Source organism: Liolophura sinensis, chromosome 3 (assembly GCF_032854445.1).
Source record: "Liolophura sinensis isolate JHLJ2023 chromosome 3, CUHK_Ljap_v2, whole genome shotgun sequence".
NCBI classification, from domain to species: Eukaryota; Metazoa; Mollusca; class Polyplacophora; order Chitonida; family Chitonidae; genus Liolophura; species Liolophura sinensis.
Window position 1 is genome coordinate 15,193,900 of NC_088297.1, and position 20,568 is coordinate 15,214,467.

The 20,568-nt window shown below is 38.3% G+C and overlaps 2 protein-coding genes across 3 annotated transcripts; one reads left to right on the forward strand and one right to left on the reverse strand.

Moving 5' to 3' along the window:
• Positions 1-1,121: 1,121 nt before the first annotated feature.
• LOC135464180 (chromatin accessibility complex protein 1-like) lies at positions 1,122-3,474 on the reverse strand. The gene is made up of 3 exons (XM_064741680.1): positions 3,346-3,474; positions 1,923-2,043; positions 1,122-1,516 (listed from the first exon to the last, which is right to left on the reverse strand). Exons 1-3 carry the CDS (start codon positions 3,463-3,465, stop codon positions 1,443-1,445), a joined length of 315 nt encoding a protein of 104 aa, XP_064597750.1. The 5' UTR covers positions 3,466-3,474; the 3' UTR covers positions 1,122-1,442.
• A 114-nt stretch (positions 3,475-3,588) lies between these two features.
• On the forward strand, positions 3,589-20,175 carry LOC135463720 (elongation factor 1-delta-like). Of its 2 annotated transcripts, XM_064741130.1 has the most exons (9): positions 3,589-3,622; positions 5,388-5,512; positions 9,536-9,613; positions 15,137-15,215; positions 16,018-16,187; positions 17,377-17,443; positions 17,594-17,719; positions 19,302-19,417; positions 20,047-20,175. In XM_064741130.1, exons 2-9 carry the CDS (start codon positions 5,402-5,404, stop codon positions 20,083-20,085), a joined length of 786 nt encoding a protein of 261 aa, XP_064597200.1. In that variant the 5' UTR covers positions 3,589-3,622; positions 5,388-5,401; the 3' UTR covers positions 20,086-20,175. The 2 variants fall into 2 exon arrangements, with proteins under 2 accessions (XP_064597200.1, XP_064597201.1); XM_064741131.1 differs by lacking the exon at positions 9,536-9,613.
• The last annotated feature ends 393 nt before the right edge of the window (positions 20,176-20,568 follow it).

The following is a 20,568-nucleotide window of genomic DNA, read 5'->3' on the forward strand; positions in this document are numbered from 1 at the left end:
AGTCCCAGTCTTGGACCAGGAATAACCAATATTCTTAGTCCCAGTCTTGGACCAGGAATAACCAACATTCTTAGTCCCAGTCCTGGACCAGGAACAACCAACATTCTTAGTCCCAGTATAACCAACATTCTTAGTCCCAGTCCTGGACCAGGAATGACCAACATTCTTAGTCCCAGTTTTGGACCAGAAATAACCAACATTCTTAGTCCTAGTCCTGGACCAGGAATAACCAACATTCTTAGTCCCAGTATAACCAACATTCTTAGTCTCAGACCTGGACCAGGAGTAACCAATATTCTTAGTCCCAGTCTTGGACCAGGAATAACCAACATTCTTAGTCCCAGTCCTGGACCAGGAATAACCAACATTCTTCAGACTCCATCAATATATCTCGGGTGGGTCAGGGTGTTAATATTTATACATTTATTTGATTGGTATTTTATGCCAAACACTCAGGAATATTTCACTTCTACTATGACAGGAGGAAACCGGGCTCAAGCCCATGACCATCCGCAGGTGGCTCAGAGATCTTCCCACGTATGTCTGGAGAGAAATCCAGCATGAGCTGGACTTGAACTCACTGCCACTGTTTTCATAACAGGCTCCTGGGTCATTGCGCCGCTTGGGGTTAATAAGCTGGCTAGTTTAGCTCGTTCTGAGAGGGAAAATCTGTACAAATACAGTAACTTTGCCAAGGTCAGCGATTTACTCTGCAGACCCAAGTTTCCTCCAACCATAACACATGCAGCCATTCTCTTAGTAAAAACTTCCTCACAATGTCATTAAACAAGTCAAATAAATCAGTAATGTTTACATCCACATTCATAGATTTGAAAAAAGAGCAGAACTGCTTTGTGAGATAGGCTACTGTGTCCACTTTCACAATTTTTTGCAAAAACAATTCTTTCATAACTTTCCTGTCAAATCACATTGACCAAAGGTGCTATAAACTAGATATTGTAATTTCCACAAAACATGGAAACTTTTGTGTTTGTTCATTTGCCCAGATAGTACATTATTTTTGTACTGTCTTGGGGAAACTTTCACCACAATATGGCTGAAATATTGCCGTTGTGGCATTAAGCCATAATCATTCATTCATGCATTCTTGGGGAAACTCAAAAAAATTACAAGCACGTGACAAAACTTTTAATTTTGTTTGATAAAATGATGAGCCATTTGATTTTAATGTAAATATGATGAATGATTTGAGATGAAACACTTCCAATGAGCATCATTATTTTGAAAAGGTAATGACAGATCTATCCACATATACGCAGTTCTAGAGATATCTACAAGAAGTCTACACAGGGACGTCTGCATGAGTTGTGCCCCTTTCCTGATCAACCATCCTTTCTGAAAGTTGTAGTCATCAATGAAGAAGACATGACCATTTTTCTCTCTTCTTCTTGAAACAGTTTCATGATGACTGAATGTTTATATCATGTCTCCTCGTCACTCAGTTTTGACAACTTCTCGAAATATTCTCTTGCCAAGATTTTCTTCGGGATTATGTCTGCAAAAGAAAAATAACTGACTGATCAAGGTAAATAAAGGAATCAAGATTGCAACAGGGAGCCTGTCACTCTTTAAGTGTATACCAGGATTGGCGATAAGTTCTGAACCACAAAGCCTGTTGAGTTTGGGTGTGGGTAAACGGAGTAGGGTAACGCTAACTTTATTGAAGTCATTACAATGCAGGAGAATAAGTTCCTCGAAGCCATTTCCCGAAAATTTTGTACATTTCACAGAAAATAAGTATAACACAGGGGTCATTAGGAGATACAAAATATGCTTCTACATAGAAAAAAAGAAAAGAAATTCATTTTTTTTGCAAAACTTTCTCTTCATTTTCCTTAAAACCATAATTTTTGTTTTAGAGTTCTGCTTCTTATACCTTTCAAATGCAAAAATGTGTTTACCTTGTAAAAACTGTAGAGTGTCATCCGAGTTCACCACCTCGGCTAAATCTTTGTACAAAACATTATTTTTATCCTTGCTCTCCACCAATGATATCCTGGCCAAATTCTGTACAAACATTTCCTGAAATGAAAAAAAGAATGACATAAATTTTTTTATACAAAAACATCTTTGAGAGGCATTTAGAAGTTGAGTTGGATAACATTACGAGATATATGGATAACAACTTCTGTTTACTGGGAAGCACGAAAACGGTATTAGTATCTATACCGAAACTGTGCTTCCAAATAAACAGAAGTTGTTAACCGTATATCTCGTTATGTTATTCATCCAAAAAGCCGACAAAAAACACTGTTGATTTCAACCAACTCTGTTTTACTTACTCATTTTATTTAATTGACTGACTTTTAGTTTAATGCCCCATTCAAGAAGTTAACTTTGATAGAGGACTGGTTATAAGTGTAATGAATGATTTGGCCTTACAGTAACGCCATATTGGCAGTAGTTTAGCCATTTTAGGGAAGGAGAATTCATGAGTGTTCAGTGTAAACAAACCACCAACCTTCAGCAAGTAACTGATAAACCTTTCCATATTTGAAGTGTGGACGAGTGGTTTTCATGCCTGATCCCTTTGATAATGTCTGATTTTGCAAAATTTTGTTGTGTCAAGACTCAAAACCAACGCCAGGACACCTTTCATTTAAAATGTGGTGCAGTTACCTGCCTTTCTCAAGCATGTTGAGACTGGCAGTACACTGGATCACCTTAAGCACTACCAAAGAATATCAGTTCCACCTTGTAAATAACCAATTAACATTGTGGTTGATGATAAGGTAAGGAACACGGCAAATTTAAGGAATTTTTGTGTCAAATGACGTGACAAACTGCTACAGCACCTGAATCAGATTTTTGAATGGAATGTGATCTGACATTGGTTTACAGCCATCAAAATGCTGACCAAAAATATGCCAAACCTAATGATCATTGAATGAAAGAATGGGCAAATTACATAACAATCACCACTGACTGATTATTGCCACCAAGACACCAGGAACAATTTAGACAATTCCCTGTCCATTCGAGTACGTATTACCCTGGGGTTAACTCTGATTTAAAATGAGACGATGCCATAATATCTCTGTGTGAGTATCCAAAACACTACGGCACCCAAGGCAATCATAGAACATGAATCACATAACGCACTTCACCTATCTCCATGAGTGAAGCTAACAGCAGATTTAACAATGTACTGCAGTACTGAGCTGCTAGGTCATCATTAGGTCAGACGACCCGCATTCGTGCGGCTAGCACCTCACCGTGCAGGCCGTCTCCACTAACGTTATTAAAGGTCCAGTTTTCGTGACAACAACAAAAGGCGCAAGTAGAGCACACAAGTAATAAGAACAAGTTTTCATCGCATTGTACCGTGGCTTTTCCTGTCATAAACAATGCCTCTTGACTTATGCTTGATACGTCCGGTGAGCTTTTCATAATCGTCTTAATCCTCGACAAGGGAAGAACGCTTTCTTTCTCTGAACCCGCCATAATGACTACTCTCTGTCCTATGGTTGTTTTCGCTCTTGGAGAATTGAAGCCTTTGTAATTTAAGCCAATCAGATTAGGTCCTTATCGTCCACGCTGACTATCTGACTGACGTTCCTTTCCGGCTACAGCGTGGTCCTTACGACTTCATCATCTTTCTGTAAGTGCAATAAATGGAATATTTTCGTGATTTAAGAAGGCCTGTGCTTTCTTTGAGTGCTACACAATTTGAGGCATGTATCAGCATTTCTGCAAAACTGTCAAATCAACCCCTCGTTTTCCATAAAGCAGAAATAAATGCTACTAAGTAAGAAACCGGATTTTTTCGTGATGGGAAAAACCAGTCAAGACTCCGAACTCTTCGGCTTTCGCCAGCAAACTAAAGGGAGTTAGTAAAGTGTTAGGTGCGTTCACGTGGCACACTGACTTCCCGTGATAAATTTGTGACTAGAACCCGGTCAAACGGAAAAACCGATTGTCCGCATATGTAGAACTGTGGTTCAGTGGGGAAGTGGCTATCTCTGTAAGGCTGTGATGACGTATACTATCAGAGGCCTGCCTTGTTCCATAAGCTTACCTTGAATACTTCAACCCCTCAGGTTCAGAGGTGTTCAAGGTAAGCCTATGGAACAACAGAGGGCTGTGATAGTATACGTAACAACCCTACAGAGCTGTGAGGTGGCCCTAGTGTAAAGCAGGACCTTCAGCCATTGTTATGTTGAAAGTGGAAGCACAACGTTGGTGATGTTACAGTTTCTCAGTTTCTAGCATAACATTATACTGTCCTTCATGTGACGTCATCATAATGACCTGGGAAAGGAACTTTTGACGTCAACAAACGACGTCAGGGCCCTGCTGCCGGATGTTTGACAGATCCCCATTAAATATTGAATGTTGATGTCTATTTTCAAGAATTTCTAATTTTTATCTTCCTCAGTGTTAATCATTGAACTGAAAAATCCAGTTGGTCTGTTCTACAAAGCATTTGTAGAACAAAGTGGGCCTTTAAATTCACTCTAAAACGGCTGCACACATCAATTTTTTGTGTGGACTGAAGAGAAAAGGACCCTTTCAATGACTCATGCACATTTGAATCCATTTCAGACTAGTTCTTTTGCAGAAAGTCTGATGAAGAGTTGACTTTACTCTCTTCAAAATCATGGTGTGCATGTGCGACACATCGTTTGCATCCAAAATCATGGCTGGATCCTATTCATCCCCTTTAGGAAGCTTTGGGAAATTACAGAAAGCAGTCAATTACTAACCTCCCCAGCCTATCCAATTACTCCTTTGCAGTGCTTACATTGTCCTAGAGCACCAGTCCAGAGTGATTAAATCCTGAGCTGTTTAACATCTCCACCTGCGTTAACCAGACAAAAATGACCGCCCATCATTTACGCCATCCAGGCTCCTGGGCCATGCCTTTATTTGGTGGTAAGGACCAGAAACAAGGATAACCAGGTATCTAGGATCATAATAGGCCAAAAACAGTGGCCATTATGGGAAGTTGAAGTCAGTCCGGTGCTGCAGGACCCTGAATGCGGTAACTACCACTACACCAACTGGCATGCGGGGGCCTCCGTGGCTCAGTTGGTTAGCACGCTAGCACAGCGTAATGACCCAGGAGTCTCTCACCAATGCGGTCATTGCGAGTTCAAGCCCAGCTCATGCTGGCTTCCTCTCCGGCTGTAAGTGGAAAGGTCCACCAGCACCGGCTGATGATGGTGGTTTTCCCCTGGGCTCTGCGCGGTTTCCACCCACCATAATGCTGGCTGCCGTCGTATAAGTGAAATATTCTTGAGTAGGGCGTAAAACACCAATCAAATAAATAAATGAACCAGCTGGCATGCAATTTGAACAGCCAAGGTTCTGAATTTGACTGTTTGTGACTTGCTAAGTTATGGCTTTTTTTTTTTTTCTTACAGATTCCACCATAGTCATGACGAACCATCCCTTGACGCAAGACAGTGTGTGGTTGAACCAGTCCAAGTTTGAGGATGCTGAGAGGGTGTACCAGGAGGCATTGGCAGGGACAGGAGGAGCACAAAGGGTGAGATATCTGTAGGGGTGATTCATTATGCATTTGATCAAGACCGATCACATGTGGCACAATCACTCTCTGCTCCTGATCGGAAGATCTTTGTTCATGTCAAAGGCTACTGCTGCTTTTTTTTGCTTGTCGTTATGCAGATTAAAGTAACTTTATGGATGTGTATTAGTAATTTGTAAACGCCACCACACAGGCTTTTACTACATCGCATCATGCTATTTCTGCCTCCCTCCTCTGCCAAAAAAACACTGTTGCTTTTTGTTAACCTTATTCAACGTTTACCTTGCATCAAGGAAGTATACATTTTGGAAGGGACCTCTGTGGCCTGGTGGTTAACGTGCTTGCGCAGCACAGTGAACCAGGAGCTTCTTAACAATGCAGTCGCTGTCTGTCCAAAAGTCCATTTCATGCTAGCATCCTCTCAGGTCGTACATAGAAAGATCTACCAGTAACCTACAGATGGTCATGGGTTTCCCCCAAGCTTTGCTACGTTTCCTCCCACTATAATGCTGGCTGCCATCATATAAGGGAAATATTGTTGAGTACGGGGTAAAATGCCAGTCAAAATTAATTAGCGGCAAAAAAGTACTTAATGACAGATGGGAATTTCACTTGAGAACCATAAAAAGTATATTTTTCAAACATCCACCATACACATTCACAATGATGTATGTAAATGCAGGTGGTGAATTATTCTTTCCACTGGATAATTTCTGTACTTGACAATGTAAGAGGACTACAAATAATTCCTTGTTACACATCTGGTGGTTAGAGCTACGTTTGCTCTTGCATGGTATTTAATTGGGAATGGAACTTGTGAAAACCTTGATGAACAGAACTGCAAAGAACACGGAGACGGTTGCATAATAGCAGCGCGGTTATTACCTCCCTTTACCCTTCTTGTCATTGGTAATAGCATTGTGAGTAGGAAGACAGTAACAAATCCGCCAGCTGTCATAAACCTTGTATTAAAGGCTGGTTTCGCCTGCTCAGATACAAAAGTGAAGACATTGGGCAAGCCTGATGTGTTGGGCCAGCAATAGCCCAAAGAAAACGGGTTTAATGTGACCCTATTAGATAAAAAAAAAAGATTGCTAGGGAATTCCTTTTTGGTTTTGGCGTTTAAATGAAAAAGAAAGGGTTTTTAGAAAAATTGATTTTGAGAGAAAGTTGCCAATTCTTTCAAAATCCAAATGAAAACTATTTTTAGGGGCTTTTAATGGAGGGTTGGTCAGAAACAAAAATAATTTTATGATGGCCTAATGTGTACCTTTAGGCAAAGAAACCGGCCGGAAATATGAATCCTCAGAAGCTGGGGAAAAGACAGGCCAGTACAGAATCCTGTTTGTTTGTTCTGTAGAAATTGTTACATTTTTCTTCTTTTATGTGTTGTGTTCATGGTTTAAATTTAGACCTCAGTACATGCATGGAGACTGTCCACTTCTGTCTCTTGTTGATGTTTTTTGTGTTCTGGTGTTGACGGCTTCTATGAGTACATGTACGTCTACTTTGTTATTTCTTTGTAGCTGTTCTGTTGTGTATTAACTCTGGGCTTTCTGAGTTGTAATGACAGCTGCATGAGTATGTCTCCACCTATTAATGATGAATGGAAGCTGTTCTTGATGTGATAAGGTTACTTTGTCCAGTCATGAAGCTGATCAGATGAGTCCAGGGGCGATAAGTCTACCCCTGATGCAATACAGTTGTACCGACTTTTTTTTTTGTTTGTTTTAAGGTAGTTATCAGCTACCTGCAGCCTGATTCTTCAGTAAAATTTTTAACTGGTAAACCGTCTACTTTGGCTATAGTTTCTATTTTACTTCATTTAATTATCTGCTAGGCAACCGGCTACTTTTCCGACTCAAAATGCCCTGATGACATGAACAATTTTGCCGCGCCCTTGCTGCTGTTCCCTTTACATGGATTTAGATTGTTTTGTCATTTTGACAATTTGTATGTAGCTTCTGTGTTTCTTGTTAACCACAGTTTGTGGTAATGTTTCATCTATTGCAGTTGATCACAGTATTAAGTTGATCACAGTATTAAGTTGATCACAGACTTCATTTTTTCTTTGCTTACTTTTGTCCAGTTTCATCGTAATACAGGTAGAGTTAATTACGTATCGTGTGCAAATATAAAATCAGACACAGGATTTGATACTGTTTTAAGTATTTAAGGTAAAAAGTTGAATGAAGTTTATTCGGTGTAATTTGAAAAAAGGTTTTACTCTTCACTGCCAATTATCCAATGCCTTTAAAGTCATATTGAAAATTATGAACTGAATACTGAAATACACATACATCATGTTCATGTTACACACTTCCTCATGCACTGGTAATATGATTCTTTTTCAAAACATGTTTACCAGGTGTTTATTCATGCTTATTCAGAGGGCATTATTCTGTGTCGACATACAAAATTGTACTTTTTATGAACAAGCCGAATTGGCCAATACAGCGAATGTGGTTTTGTCTCTGATGTCAAATTCAATTGACCGGCCCCGATGGCACAGTTGGTAGAGCGTCTGCTTCAGGAGCGGTAGATCCAGGGTCAGTCCTGTGCCCGAGTCACACCTAGAACATTAAAGAGGAAGTTGTAACTTCCTCGCTTGGCATTCAGCATGGAGGGGATAGTGCAACAACTGGTTGACCCGTATCAGTATAATGGCTTGGGTGGGGCAGCTTACTTGCCTTCGTTAAGGTGTTTCAGTGAGGCAGCACTAGATAAAAAGAGCCTTGGAAATCTGTCCTGCAACAAGGAGACGCTTTACACGCACTCTAAGGATTCCCTCGTCGTCATATGACTGAAAATTATTCAGTACGACGGTGAACCCCAAGCACTCACTCACTCATTCACTCACTCAAATTCAGTTGTTGCATAAATCACTTTGAGAGTCGTATGTCATATATATAAAAATCTAAGGATTAAGGTACACATGTGTATACATACATATTGATATTCAGTATCTCTGTGTGTAATGTGACGTTTAAAATTTTGCACCAACATGGCATGAAAGGTACATGCACAAACTTGAGCTTTGCTACAAAAGACAACTCCTGTAATTTGTACGCATATACCCTCGCTGGGATGGTCGTGTGTCCCCCCCCCCCCTTCCCGGCTTTGCAGCTGGCTGCTGTCATATAAGTGAAATATTTATAAGTTTGGCTTAAACACCAATGAAATAAATAAATGAATCTCACACTGCTGCTTCAGCCAGTTCCACACACGTGTATTGTCTTGCTTTAGTGATGTGTAGTTTTCTGTAGAAGACAACGTGTAAAACTTTGTCTATTCTGTTGCTGCCTGATTTAAAGCCATGGCATAACGTAATGCAGTTTCAGGTGCAAATTTTTGCAGTTCATAAAAGTGCCTGTGCAGTGCTTCCGAGAGCTTAATGTTTTGTTACTTTTCTATAATATATCCTCACTGTGAGTGTATGTGTAAAAGAAGCCGCTCCCAAAGTCGGTATGCCACATTGACCTTGATTGCACATCTTAGTATACAACTGTTTCTCACTTTATTTACGTCAGCGCCCTTCTGGCTATTAATCAAAGCCGAATTAGCGACAGTGAAATTTTAAATGGCGGCTTCTTAGGTCCTGGGCTAACAGTTTTGATGTTTCCCTTTTGTATATTAAAGTCATCAGTAAGATTAATGCAGGGTATCATTTTGTTCTTTTTTTTTTTTTTAAATTTAAAAGTCTTTCTATCAGGATATCAGCTGTGATGTTTCCCTTTAGTATAAATGATAATTCAGATTAAATTTATCTTGAGTGATTTTTTTCTCTTTTTCTTCAGAGAAGTAATTTAATAAACCTTATATCTGAATACAGTTTTTCATTTTCCCTTCATGTGCATACATTTACATGTGCTTGTATACAGTCAATGAATTTAATATCCTGGTGTATGTTTGTAATGTTTTCTTTTCGTATAAATTATAATGGATATAAATCTACAATCTGGCATAGTTTTTTTTTCTGCTGCTGTCTTTCCCTGGGAATATAGGGTTTTCTCCTTTTTCTAGGGAGGTGGCCATGCCAGCAATCTTGTAAATGAAATTGTTCAAGCCCGCCAGAAAATACAAAAAGCCTTGACCACACCAGTGAGTAGATTAACTTACTTGTCGTTTTCTTGTTGTGCAGTCATTATTTTTTTCCATTGGGGTTTTTCATTTTCTGTGTTGTTGGGTTTCATTTCAAATATAGATAACAAGTTCAAAATAATAACAGTAATGTTATTGTTAAGTTATTATGGTAAACTGTATCTTCTATCTTAATTATTATACTGTCCATCTTGATTTAGAAATGGTGAATGATTCAGATCTGTGATTGTCTTTCTGATTTGTCGTCTACACGGGGTAATGTTTATTTCATTGAGAGACCAAATATTTGTTTTATCTTTCGGCCTTCCTACTGTAAGGTACTTACTTGTACATATATCTGCTCAAATTTTTGCATGGAACTTCCCCTGTCTGTTTTATTTATTATTATTTTTTTTTTTTGTTTATAATTCATATTTCCTGCGATTGCACAATTGTGTCGTAAATGATTGACTTTTTAGTTTAATACACATTTTTGTAATACTGTGAAGAGATTTATATAGTTTTTGAAGGATTTTATAAATATAATAGAAAATTTACTGAAATTATGTGACTTTGGAGAGAAACCTCTCTCTTATCTAAGTTATCTTTAAAGTTTAACGTAAAGTGATATCAGTAAAAGGCATGACAAAGTAAAACTTGCAATTGAATAGTTACATGTAGATTAATTGAAGAACACTCTTTTTTTTGTTTTACGAAAACGAGTGCTATGCTATTCACATAATAATGTTTTCTTCTTAATTTTTAAAAGTCGTCTTGGCTACATGTATTTTCTCCCACAGTGCAACTTTTGGTAATTAGATCCCACCAAACATGTCAAGGGTTTAAGATTCATGAAGAATTCACACATGTACATTCATCAAGAATATGTAGACTCCTTAATTTATCAAGGATTCATAGGTGTATATTCATCAAGAATACGTAGACTCCTGAATTCATGAAGAATTCACACATGTATATTCATCAAGAATATGTAGACTCCTGAATTCATCAAGAATTCACACATGTATATTCATCAAGAATATGTAGACTCCTGAATTCATCAAGGATTCACACATGTATATTCATCAAGAATATGTAGACTGCTTAATTCATCAAGGATTCACACATGTACATTCATCAAGAATATGTAGACTCCTTAATTTATCAAGGATTCATAGGTGTATATTCATCAAGAATACGTAGACTCCTGAATTCATGAAGAATTCACACATGTATATTCATCAAGAATATGTAGACTGCTTAATTCATCAAGAATTCACACATGTATATTCATCAAGAATATGTAGACTCCTGAATTCATGAAGAATTCACACATGTATATTCATCAAGAATATGTAGACTGCTTAATTCATCAAGAATTCACACATGTATATTCATCAAGAATATGTAGATTGCTTAATTCATCAAGGATTCATATGTGCTTTAGCACACGTGTGTTTCTCTTTTTGACTGGGTATGTGCTCATCATACCCCTTTCTGAAGACCAGGAATGGGGGATTTCCACAGCTACACTCAACAAATTACTTGAACTTCAGAGCACTCCTAGATTTCATGATAAGAGTTCAAAGGCGTATGGGCGTGATTTCACACCTTCAAAACTGAAGGCCTTCTTTAGTCATTTATGGGTTAAACAGACTATTTTCATCAGGGATTTGTAAGTTCATTTGGGATTAACAGTTTCGTCATAGATTCACTGACTCCTCATGAAAGTGTAGATTCATCTTCTGAGGGATGGATGGGATCATGCGGAATTTGGATGCATGTATTCATGAGGAATTCGGATGCATGTATTCATGAGGAATTCGGATGCATGTATTCATGAGGAATTGAATTCAGAATCTTGGATTTACCAGTCGTTTATGAAATTCCTGATGTTATGAATGGACTGAAACAGGGGGAATAAAAGGGGCTAATGGTATTAGTTGTTCACTTCGTTAGTTAGTTAACTTCAAACGCAATGACGGGCACAGCTTGAAGGTCCTAAACACTTGTTTAGTTGCCACATGAGTCAGTAAATCTACCAAATTCACAAATACGTGTAAAATACATGTTTTTGATTGTACATGTTTTTGAACATCTTACGTTTAAAAAAAAACCTAACTTTAATTTTTTTTTCTTATTTTTTTCTTATATTTCTGTTCATTAGGGACCTTTTTTATCGCGCGTGTGGTGTGGGTGTGGGTGTTTTTTTTTTTGTACAACAGGAACATAACACACCTTTAATTTCATTATTATCCCTGTATTTGCAGGTGCTTTCCTACCAGGTAATTTCAGCCAATAAATGTGCTTTGTTATAATTTTCTGCCATGGATTGTAGCCCTGCATGTTGTCATATAAATATTTTTTCGGGTTGTTTTTTTTGCTGTGTGATTTCAAATTTATGTTTTTCCTTCATTGAAGAAATGGAAGTGTTTTCATGTTGTGGCTAGAGTGAAAATCCAGACAGAAAATCCAAATAGATGTTCAAGATATTTCATTAGGCTATGTTTACATTTTTATTTTTTTATTTTTTTATTTTTTATTCTTCTTCATGAGAGTTATGCATAGCTGTACAGCTGATTTAATTTCCTTGCAGCCTTTATAGTACAAATGTCCTGATTGTTGTACTTATTCACAACTATGTTGTACATTGTTTAGCTGTCTTGTTTGCTTAGAATATTTCTCGACAGTCAATTATGGAAAACGCCCTAAAATTAGTCCACAAGAAAAACACATCAAATCAAACTTTATTTCATTACTCAACAGTAAAATTATTAAATTGCTACTCCCATTAAAATGAAGTCTGTGTAGAAATATTGAATTTATATTAGGAAATCTCATAGAACACAAATAACACTATTTAACACATATATAACTTGAAAGTCCACGACGCACAAAATCTGCAGTAGTGTCAGTGAAATTCTCCTGGTATTACATGATAATATTCCTTTTGTGACATTGAGTCTGACAGGATGAGGGAAATGTGCTGGATTCATCAGTCAGGAGCATTTGAAAGTATGACGTCTTTTGTTATTTATTGATTTGATTGGTGTTTTACGCCGTACTCAAGAATATTTCATTTATACAACGGCGGCCAGCATTATGGTGGATGGAAACCATGCAGAACGGAGGGAAAACCCACGACCATCCGCAGGTTGCTGGCAGACCTTCCCACGTACGATGTCATTTGTGGCCATACATAATCGATGTTTAAAGCGAAGTGACGTTATCTCAGGCACAAGCAAAATGGACAGGAAAGAGTTTTTTGCATATTATACTCTGAAACTTTCAATATTGGTTTTAATACTTTGCAATTTTTTTAACAATTAAGAACTGAATCTTAATATTTATCTTTCATTTTATCTTTGCTTTCAAGACACAGACCTTTTGACACTGAAGTAGGTCTTGTATGTATGATATATTGGAACACGTGTGAAGTCCCTAAAAAGTTATTGGATTGTTTAAGAATGAATTAAATTTGTGGCTTTATTTCATCACCTAGCTTTTCCTTCCTTTTTTTTTTAATTCCTGGCTGTTAAAATGCATCAACCAACCATTAGTCCTTCTTTGTTGATTCCTAGTTTCACCTCAGTTGAATAAAAGTTCTACTGACTCTTAGTCACATGCTGTGATTTTGATAAATGTATCATTTTAATAAAAAATAGTTCTCACCGGGTCTGTTTCTGGATCTGTGTGTGCAAAAATTTAAAGTAAAATGTATATCCTAATATCCAGTTTACATTTATACATCGATCAGAAATGTCCTTAACATTGCTCTTTTGAAATGTTTAGTATTTATGATTTTTTCTGCAGCAAAGAACATATTTTAGATGCTAATAACTGGCCGTTTCAAGGGAGCTGTTCAATTAGTGGCAATGTTTATATCAGTAGATGTGGCTTCCCCTCCAGCCGTACGTGGGAAGGTTTGCCAGCAGCCTGCGGATGGTCATGGGTTTCCCCCAGGCTCTTCCCGGTTTCCTCCCACCATAATGCTGGCCGCCGTCGTATGAGTGAAATATTCTTGAATACAGTAGCTGACCATATATAGGAAGTAGCCAATGAAATCAACTTGTGCTGATGCTTATTGTTTGAAATTTAAATTTGTATGTAAATTAGACAGGACATACCTTACTGAAGCCTCTTTCATAGAACTTTGTAAATCAATATTTTCGTCATATTTCTCGGAAATGATGTCTCCTTTATGGTGCTATAATCTTCAGGCAACTTCAGTTATGAAAAATTTACAAGAAATATGACCTAAGAAGTTTTGTGAAAGTGACCTCTGGAGTTCAATTTAATAAGCTAATATACGTGCATAAATTTAACCACTGTTGTTGTTGACTACTTAAACAGGGCCTCTGTTTTATCAATCTGTCAGCCCCATGCAGCAATCAGTAGGGTTGCCCTGGTTGCAGGTCTTGAGTTGAACTCTTACCTGTGATTACAGTTTGAAGTCGGTTGGGGAAGGAGGGGGGGGGGGGGGTGTCTGTGGTTCATTTGGTTTGCGCGCTAGCGCAATGTAATGGCCCAGGAGCCTCTCACCAATGTGGTTGCAGTGAGTTCAAGTCCAGCTCAGCTCATGCTGGCTTCCTCTGCGGCCATACGTGGGAATGTCTGCCAGCAACCTGCGAATGGTTGTGGGTTCCCCCCAGGCTCTGCCTGGTTTTCTCCCACCATAATGCTGGCTGCCGTCGTATAAGTGAAATATTCTTGAGTACAGCGTAAAACACCAATTAAATAGATAAATAAATAAATAGTCCAAGCGTCAGGCAAATATGTACAGTAGCAATTGCCGCTGAAATTGCCCATTTTATGTTTGTGACTACAAATTTTAAGAAGTTACATGATTAAAAATGGTGTGAGCGAATGACCTAACACATGGGCCATGACTTAAGTTTGCACATTTTTTTGCTGATTCTGCAAAAACTGTTTTCAAGGATTGTTTGCAAGGAAGGGTGATGTGTGCTAGCAAGATGTAAATGTCCGCAACAGAAGTGTTTTTTAAGACATTATTTTTCCTGTAAAAATGATATTTTTGTGTCATTTACCGTAGACCGTGTTTCACTTAAAGTTTAGCATATTTCAAGTGATACGTGTTGCTTGGTACTGATTGAATCATCAACATGGTAGGGCCAATTTTTGTGTGAAGTTTTATTAATTTCTTAATAGATAAACTTAGATGTTGGTGAAAGTATCATTTTAAGGCCTTTGCATGGATGTGCTTTTGAAACTGCATTTTGACATATTTGATGTATTTATTTATTTGAGTGGTGTTTCCTGCCATACTCATGAATATTTGACTTATACGACAGCGGCCTGCATTATGGTGGGAGGAAACAGCGCAGAGCCAGGCGGAAACCCACGACCATCCGCAGGTTCCTGAAAGACCTTCCCACTTATGGCTGGCATTTTTACACACCAAACTTTTGAAATAAATGTTCATCATATGCATATGGTACTGTATTTGACAATCTAGTAAATTACATGTATAAAAATCATATTTTTTGGAAGTTTTATTGACATGGTACATGTTCCAACCCACAGGGTGGTTCTGGAGGAGTCGATGGGGCTGTCCTGGATAGACTGTCATTGTTAGAGAAAGAAAACAAAGATTTGAAAAAAGGTGGGTAGCAATATTAGTTTTTGTAAAAATTTGCTAGAAAGTTAAACTAATAAAAAAAAGATTTCAAGAACATTGATAAAAAATCAGCTCAAGAACTACAAGTCTTGAACAAAATAGCAATCAGAAATGTTTTTTTTTTTAAATAAAATTTAAAAAATTACAACATGTTGTCAAGTGGAAGCAGAGCTTGAAGTTTTTCAGATGTTGAGGCATTTTGATGTACACATAGTATAACTCCATGGCTCAGTTAGCACGCTAGCGCAGCGTAATGACCCAAGAGCCTCTCACCAGTGCGGTCACTGTGAGTTCAAGTCCAGCTCATGCTGGCTTTCTCTCCGGCCGTACCTGGGAAGGTCAGCAAGCAACCTGCAGATGGTCACTGGTTTCCACTGGGCTCTGCCCAGTTTCCATCCACCATAATTCTGACCGCCTTCATATAAGTGAAATATTCCTCAGTACGGCTTAAAACACCAATCAAATAAATAAATAAATAAATACAGCATAATGTGGATTGGAAATCGAACATACATATACCTGTATACAATAACAACAATAATAGTGCTGCCCTCATAACTGTTCCAAGCAGCAGATGAGACCGGGCACTGACCCGCACCCCTTTCTGCTCCACCTGGTAGCTAGACAGCCCCTACACACATGTAAATGGCACAAACCCAGTGCATGGGAGATGATGCCTTTCCCATCCCATTTTTGTTCTGAATGATGCACACGCGTATAGAAGTGTTACTAAATATTCTCCAGTTTGGCATTAAATACCAATCAGTCTGTTAAATCTTCCCTGCAGTCACTCAAGACCTGAGAAATTTGGTGCTGAAATTGGAAGGCAGAGTTGTCTCCCTTGAGAAAGGGGCTGGTGTGGTCAGTGGCAGTACGACGACGACAACCAGCAAACCTGCAGCTGATGATGATGATGATGAGGACGATGATTTTGATCCATTTGCTGATGATCCAGACGTAAGCAAATGTGCTTTGTGTATGTTGTAAATGATGCTAAAAATTATTCTCTAAACCCCCATAGTTCTCTCAGAATGCTTAAAAATATTGGTTGAAAAAGTTGAAGAATTAGGGTAGAACAGTGACTGACCCCTTGTGACTGAAGCGTTATTCTTGGTGCAGGGAATGATTGGAGAGGCTCATTAGGGGAGTTTCAGGTTCAAACTCTGTTGGCATTAAAGGTAACCACACAGTCTTACTGCATCATGTGACTTGTGAAAAAAATATTACGCAACGTTTTCTTGACATTAATTGCCAGTCACCTGTCTCACTGAGTGCTGATATTTTCAGATACCAGGGGCTGATTACACAGATCGAGTTTTGACTCAAGTCAAATTGAGGTCAATTTTACGTTAGAATAATACTCGTCTTGCGTAAAAAAATTTAACATAGAGGGTCGCCCAAAATTCAAAGTCAAAGTCTTTGTTTCCTCCCGGCTTTCTGGTTTCCTCCGCCCATACATGGGTGCCAAATGAACAAACACCAATGAAATAAGACTATTAATTTTAGAAGAAAAGTTTTATCAACATGTAAGTTTCAGAATGTTGGCCATTTAGATAAAGATTTGTTGTCCACCTGGAACAAAGTATACATCAATTTCAGGTTTCGTTTTACGGACAACGAAATTCATTTCGTTTAGATCCAACAAATGCTGTTTTGTGTCTAAAATAAAGTTGAAAATATGCATAAATTGCACTGAAAGCTGGTAATTCATTTGAAAAAAGCCTGAGGGTAATTCCTAGGAAATTTTGTAAACTAAAACTTGACAACTAAACAGTAAACTCATGAAAAACAGCAAAATCATAAAACATCAAGATTGGATTAAAAGAATGGATGAAAAATTTGTGTTGCCAAAGCCTGTGTGCGCCTGTGTGTATGTGTGTGTGTGTGCACAAGTGTATGTGTGTGTGCGCGTATGTATGCGTGTGTGTGCACGCGTGTGTGTGTGCGCACATGTGTGTGTGTGCACACGTGTATATGTTTGCGCACGCGCGTGTGTATGTGTGTGTGCGCGCGTGTGTATGTGCGCGCGTGTATGTGTGTGTGCGCGCGCATGTGTATGTGTGCGTAGGGCAAGTCGCAGACATGTAGTTTACAAGTAACAAGAGAGTTGTGCATTTGCATAATGATTTGAACTTTTTCTTTTCAGATGGATGAGGCTGCTGAAAAATTGAAACAAGAAAGACTGCAGGAGTACGCTGAGAAGAAGAAGAAAAGTAAGTTTGCTTTGTCCCATTTTATTGAACTTGCAGAAATATTTCCTTCAGAATCCTGATCTACTAGTGCTGCTTTACTAAATTGAGGCCAAAAAAGGACTCAGTGAAATTATAGCTGCCCAGCATGACTGTCAGTGATTCTGTTTTCAGAGGGTCCACTGGTTGCCAAATCCAACCTGGTCTTGGACGTGAAACCGTGGGACGATGAAACAGACATGGCGGAACTGGAGAAGCATGTACGGTCAATCAAGATGGACGGACTGCTATGGGGAAATTGTGAGTACAGGAGGACTTCCGGCCGGAAGAAAATAGCTGACGAGTTTTCCCATCCACCTTCTTGCTATATAACGCGAGCAGTTGTCATTTACCTTCTTGCCCTGTAAAGCGAACAGTTTTCATTCACTTTTTTTGTAATGTAAAGCAAACAGTTTTCATTCACCTTTTTTTGCCATGTAAAGCAAACAGTTTCCATTCACCTTTTTTTTGCCATGTAACGCCAGCAGTTTTCATTCACCTTCTTGCCATGTAACGGCCATCAGTTTTCATTGACCTTCTTGACCTGTAATGCCATCAGTTTCATTCATCTCCTTGCCTTTTAAGGCAAGCAGCTGGTGAGTAAATCAAGTGTCTTAATTATATTCTGGCATAGAAATAAACGAGGGTCATCCAGCAACCTGCAGATGGTCGTGGGTTTTCCCCGAGGCTCTGCCCGGTTTCTGCTGGCCACTGTCATATAAGTGAAATATTCTTAAGTACAGCGTAAAACACCAATCAAATAAATAAATAAGAAATTACCTAAATTTGACATAAAGGGGACATCAAGGTGAGAGGAGAATGATGGCCTCGCACAGCCAGCGAAGACAGCAGTACTTCATTGATAGTAAATCACATAATTTGTCCTGAACCAATCACTGTACAAAACTGTACTACGGAAGATTAGCGAGTGAAAAGTCATGTGTAGGTATATATGATTTACTGTAAGTTGTGGAGTAGAACAGATGTAGATTTTGAGCAAAAACTTAAAGAGTAAATGAATGGGAAGCCTAATATACATACAGGTTTAGTTATAATGTGTAATGAAGATGGATATGTACAGTACAGTTCTCGGAACATTTAAGAGAGTTTTTCTGAACTGAGTTAGATAATAATAATAATAATAATAATATCTAGATCCCAGTTTGAATATGATGATCAATTTGTACTGTAGATTAAAGTCAATTGATCATTGTGTTGATCACAGTAATCTAAATCCGTCTTGATCCAGAATATGCCCATGAATCTATACATGAACTTTCAATGAATTTCCTTCAGTTTTGGAAACATACATGTAATATTGTTATGTCTGTGAATGCTTCTCCAGGCAAGGGAAAGTTGGTTACCCCACACCCCCCACACACTCCCACACGCCCACCCCCCCACCCCTCCAAACTTAGACTGACATCATCTTTATTGAAATATTCTTTCTTATGGTAATAAAGGCTCTTCAAACAAGAAATCATGTCCCCTACCAGTCAGAATAATATCTATGTTAAAGTCTACAACAAAACGAACAGCTATAATTTGGTTGAAAATTGACAAAATGGCACAAAACATGAATTTGGTCTGTAACTTGTCTAGATGAAGTTTCAGCTGAATATGATGAACTTTTTGAAAAAAAAAAAAATGATAATGAACCAATTCCTTCATTAGGATTACTTATTGGTTCCTGCGCAATAATTGCTTCAAATATTGTCTGATTTTGATAACAAGAAACCTCCTCAGATGAAGTTTGATAACCAGTTTTATTCGAACATAAGTTTTGTTTATTTTTAGGGCTTGTAATAAATTCTTTTGTAACTTATTTGTTGTATGATTCCAGCCAAACTGGTGCCCGTGGGTTACGGGATTAAGAAGTTACAGATCACGTGTGTTATAGAAGACGACAAAGTCAGCACGGATGATCTGGAAGAGCAGATAACAGCCTTCGATGATGTGGTGAGCATTATTTATTTATTTATTTTATATCATTTATATGCTTGGTGTTTTATGCCGTACTCAAGAATATTTCACTCATATACGACAGCGGCCAGCATTATGGTTGAAGGAAACTGGGCAGAGCCTGGCAGAAACCCATGACCATCCGTAGGTTGCTGACAGACCTTATTATTCTGAGGTCACAAGTGTGAGTCCATACAAGTAGCATCCTAATATTTTGACCCCAAAAAAAGAAAAACATCTTTAGAGGCAGATAAATGTCATGAATTACTCCTTTTATTGCCGAAACTAACCTTGTCCACCCATAGAACTGGTCATCATTGCAGTAGTGAAAAATTCTCGAGTACGATGGTCGACAACACATAAATCAGCACTGTTATATATAAATTGAAAATTCCACTCAGCTGCATTGTCTAATTTTGCTTCTCGCTCTGAGTTCAAGTCCAGCTCAAGTTCAGCTCTGCCAGCAGCCTGCAGATGGTCGTGGGTTTCCCCCCAGGCTTTGCCCCGGTGTCCTCCCACCATAATGCTGGCCACTGTCATATAAGTGAAATATTCTTGAGTACGGCATAAAACACCAATCAAAGAAATAAATAGCTAATCTTGCTTCACTTTATTCTCTTCCACAGATACAAAGCATGGACATTGCTGCCTTCAACAAGATCTAAGACATTTCCTCATGACAATGACTGTTTCACCCGCGTCCTGCTCATCTCCCCTGTCCAATAAACTGTTGTGGCTTAGTACATGTAGCTGATTATAGCGTTTTCTGTGATTTTTTGAACAATACACAGTTTTTCAGGTTTTCATTACACCAATAGAGTGACATCACTAAATGATGTGCTCATTTACGGCATATGGTAGACTAAGTTGTATTTATTATCAGGGTGGTATTGGTATTTAGAATATTATTATTATTATTATTATAATGTTATTTGCAATATTCAGAAACCAAACCTACCCAGAAACTTAATTCAATGGATCAGTGTAATCTTTACTTGATTTTCTGCGTTCTGTATCTATGTACCACCATGTTAAACTTGACAGGTTCACCCTTCCATGCCGTAAAGTGAAGACATTATGTCACAAATGAACATTTCTCTGTTGTTGGGGGCCGAGGTGATTAGTGTACTAGTGCCGCGCAATCGTTG

Bases quoted from the DNA above. Each gene is read 5' to 3' on its own strand.
- LOC135464180 (XM_064741680.1), bottom strand. From the start codon at position 3,465: ATGGCGGGTTCAGAGAAAGAAAGCGTTCTTCCCTTGTCGAGGATTAAG. The intron at 2,044-3,345 runs GTACAATGCGAT...TTTTCATTTCAG, and splicing joins TTATGACAGGAAAAGCCACG to GAAATGTTTGTACAGAATTT. The intron at 1,517-1,922 runs GTAAACACATTT...TTTCTTTTGCAG, and splicing joins CACTCTACAGTTTTTACAAG to ACATAATCCCGAAGAAAATC.
- LOC135463720 (XM_064741130.1), top strand. From the start codon at position 5,402: ATGACGAACCATCCCTTGACGCAAGACAGTGTGTGGTTGAACCAGTCC. The intron at 17,444-17,593 runs GTAAGTTTGCTT...TTCTGTTTTCAG, and splicing joins CGCTGAGAAGAAGAAGAAAA to AGGGTCCACTGGTTGCCAAA. The intron at 17,720-19,301 runs GTGAGTACAGGA...GTATGATTCCAG, and splicing joins CGGACTGCTATGGGGAAATT to CCAAACTGGTGCCCGTGGGT.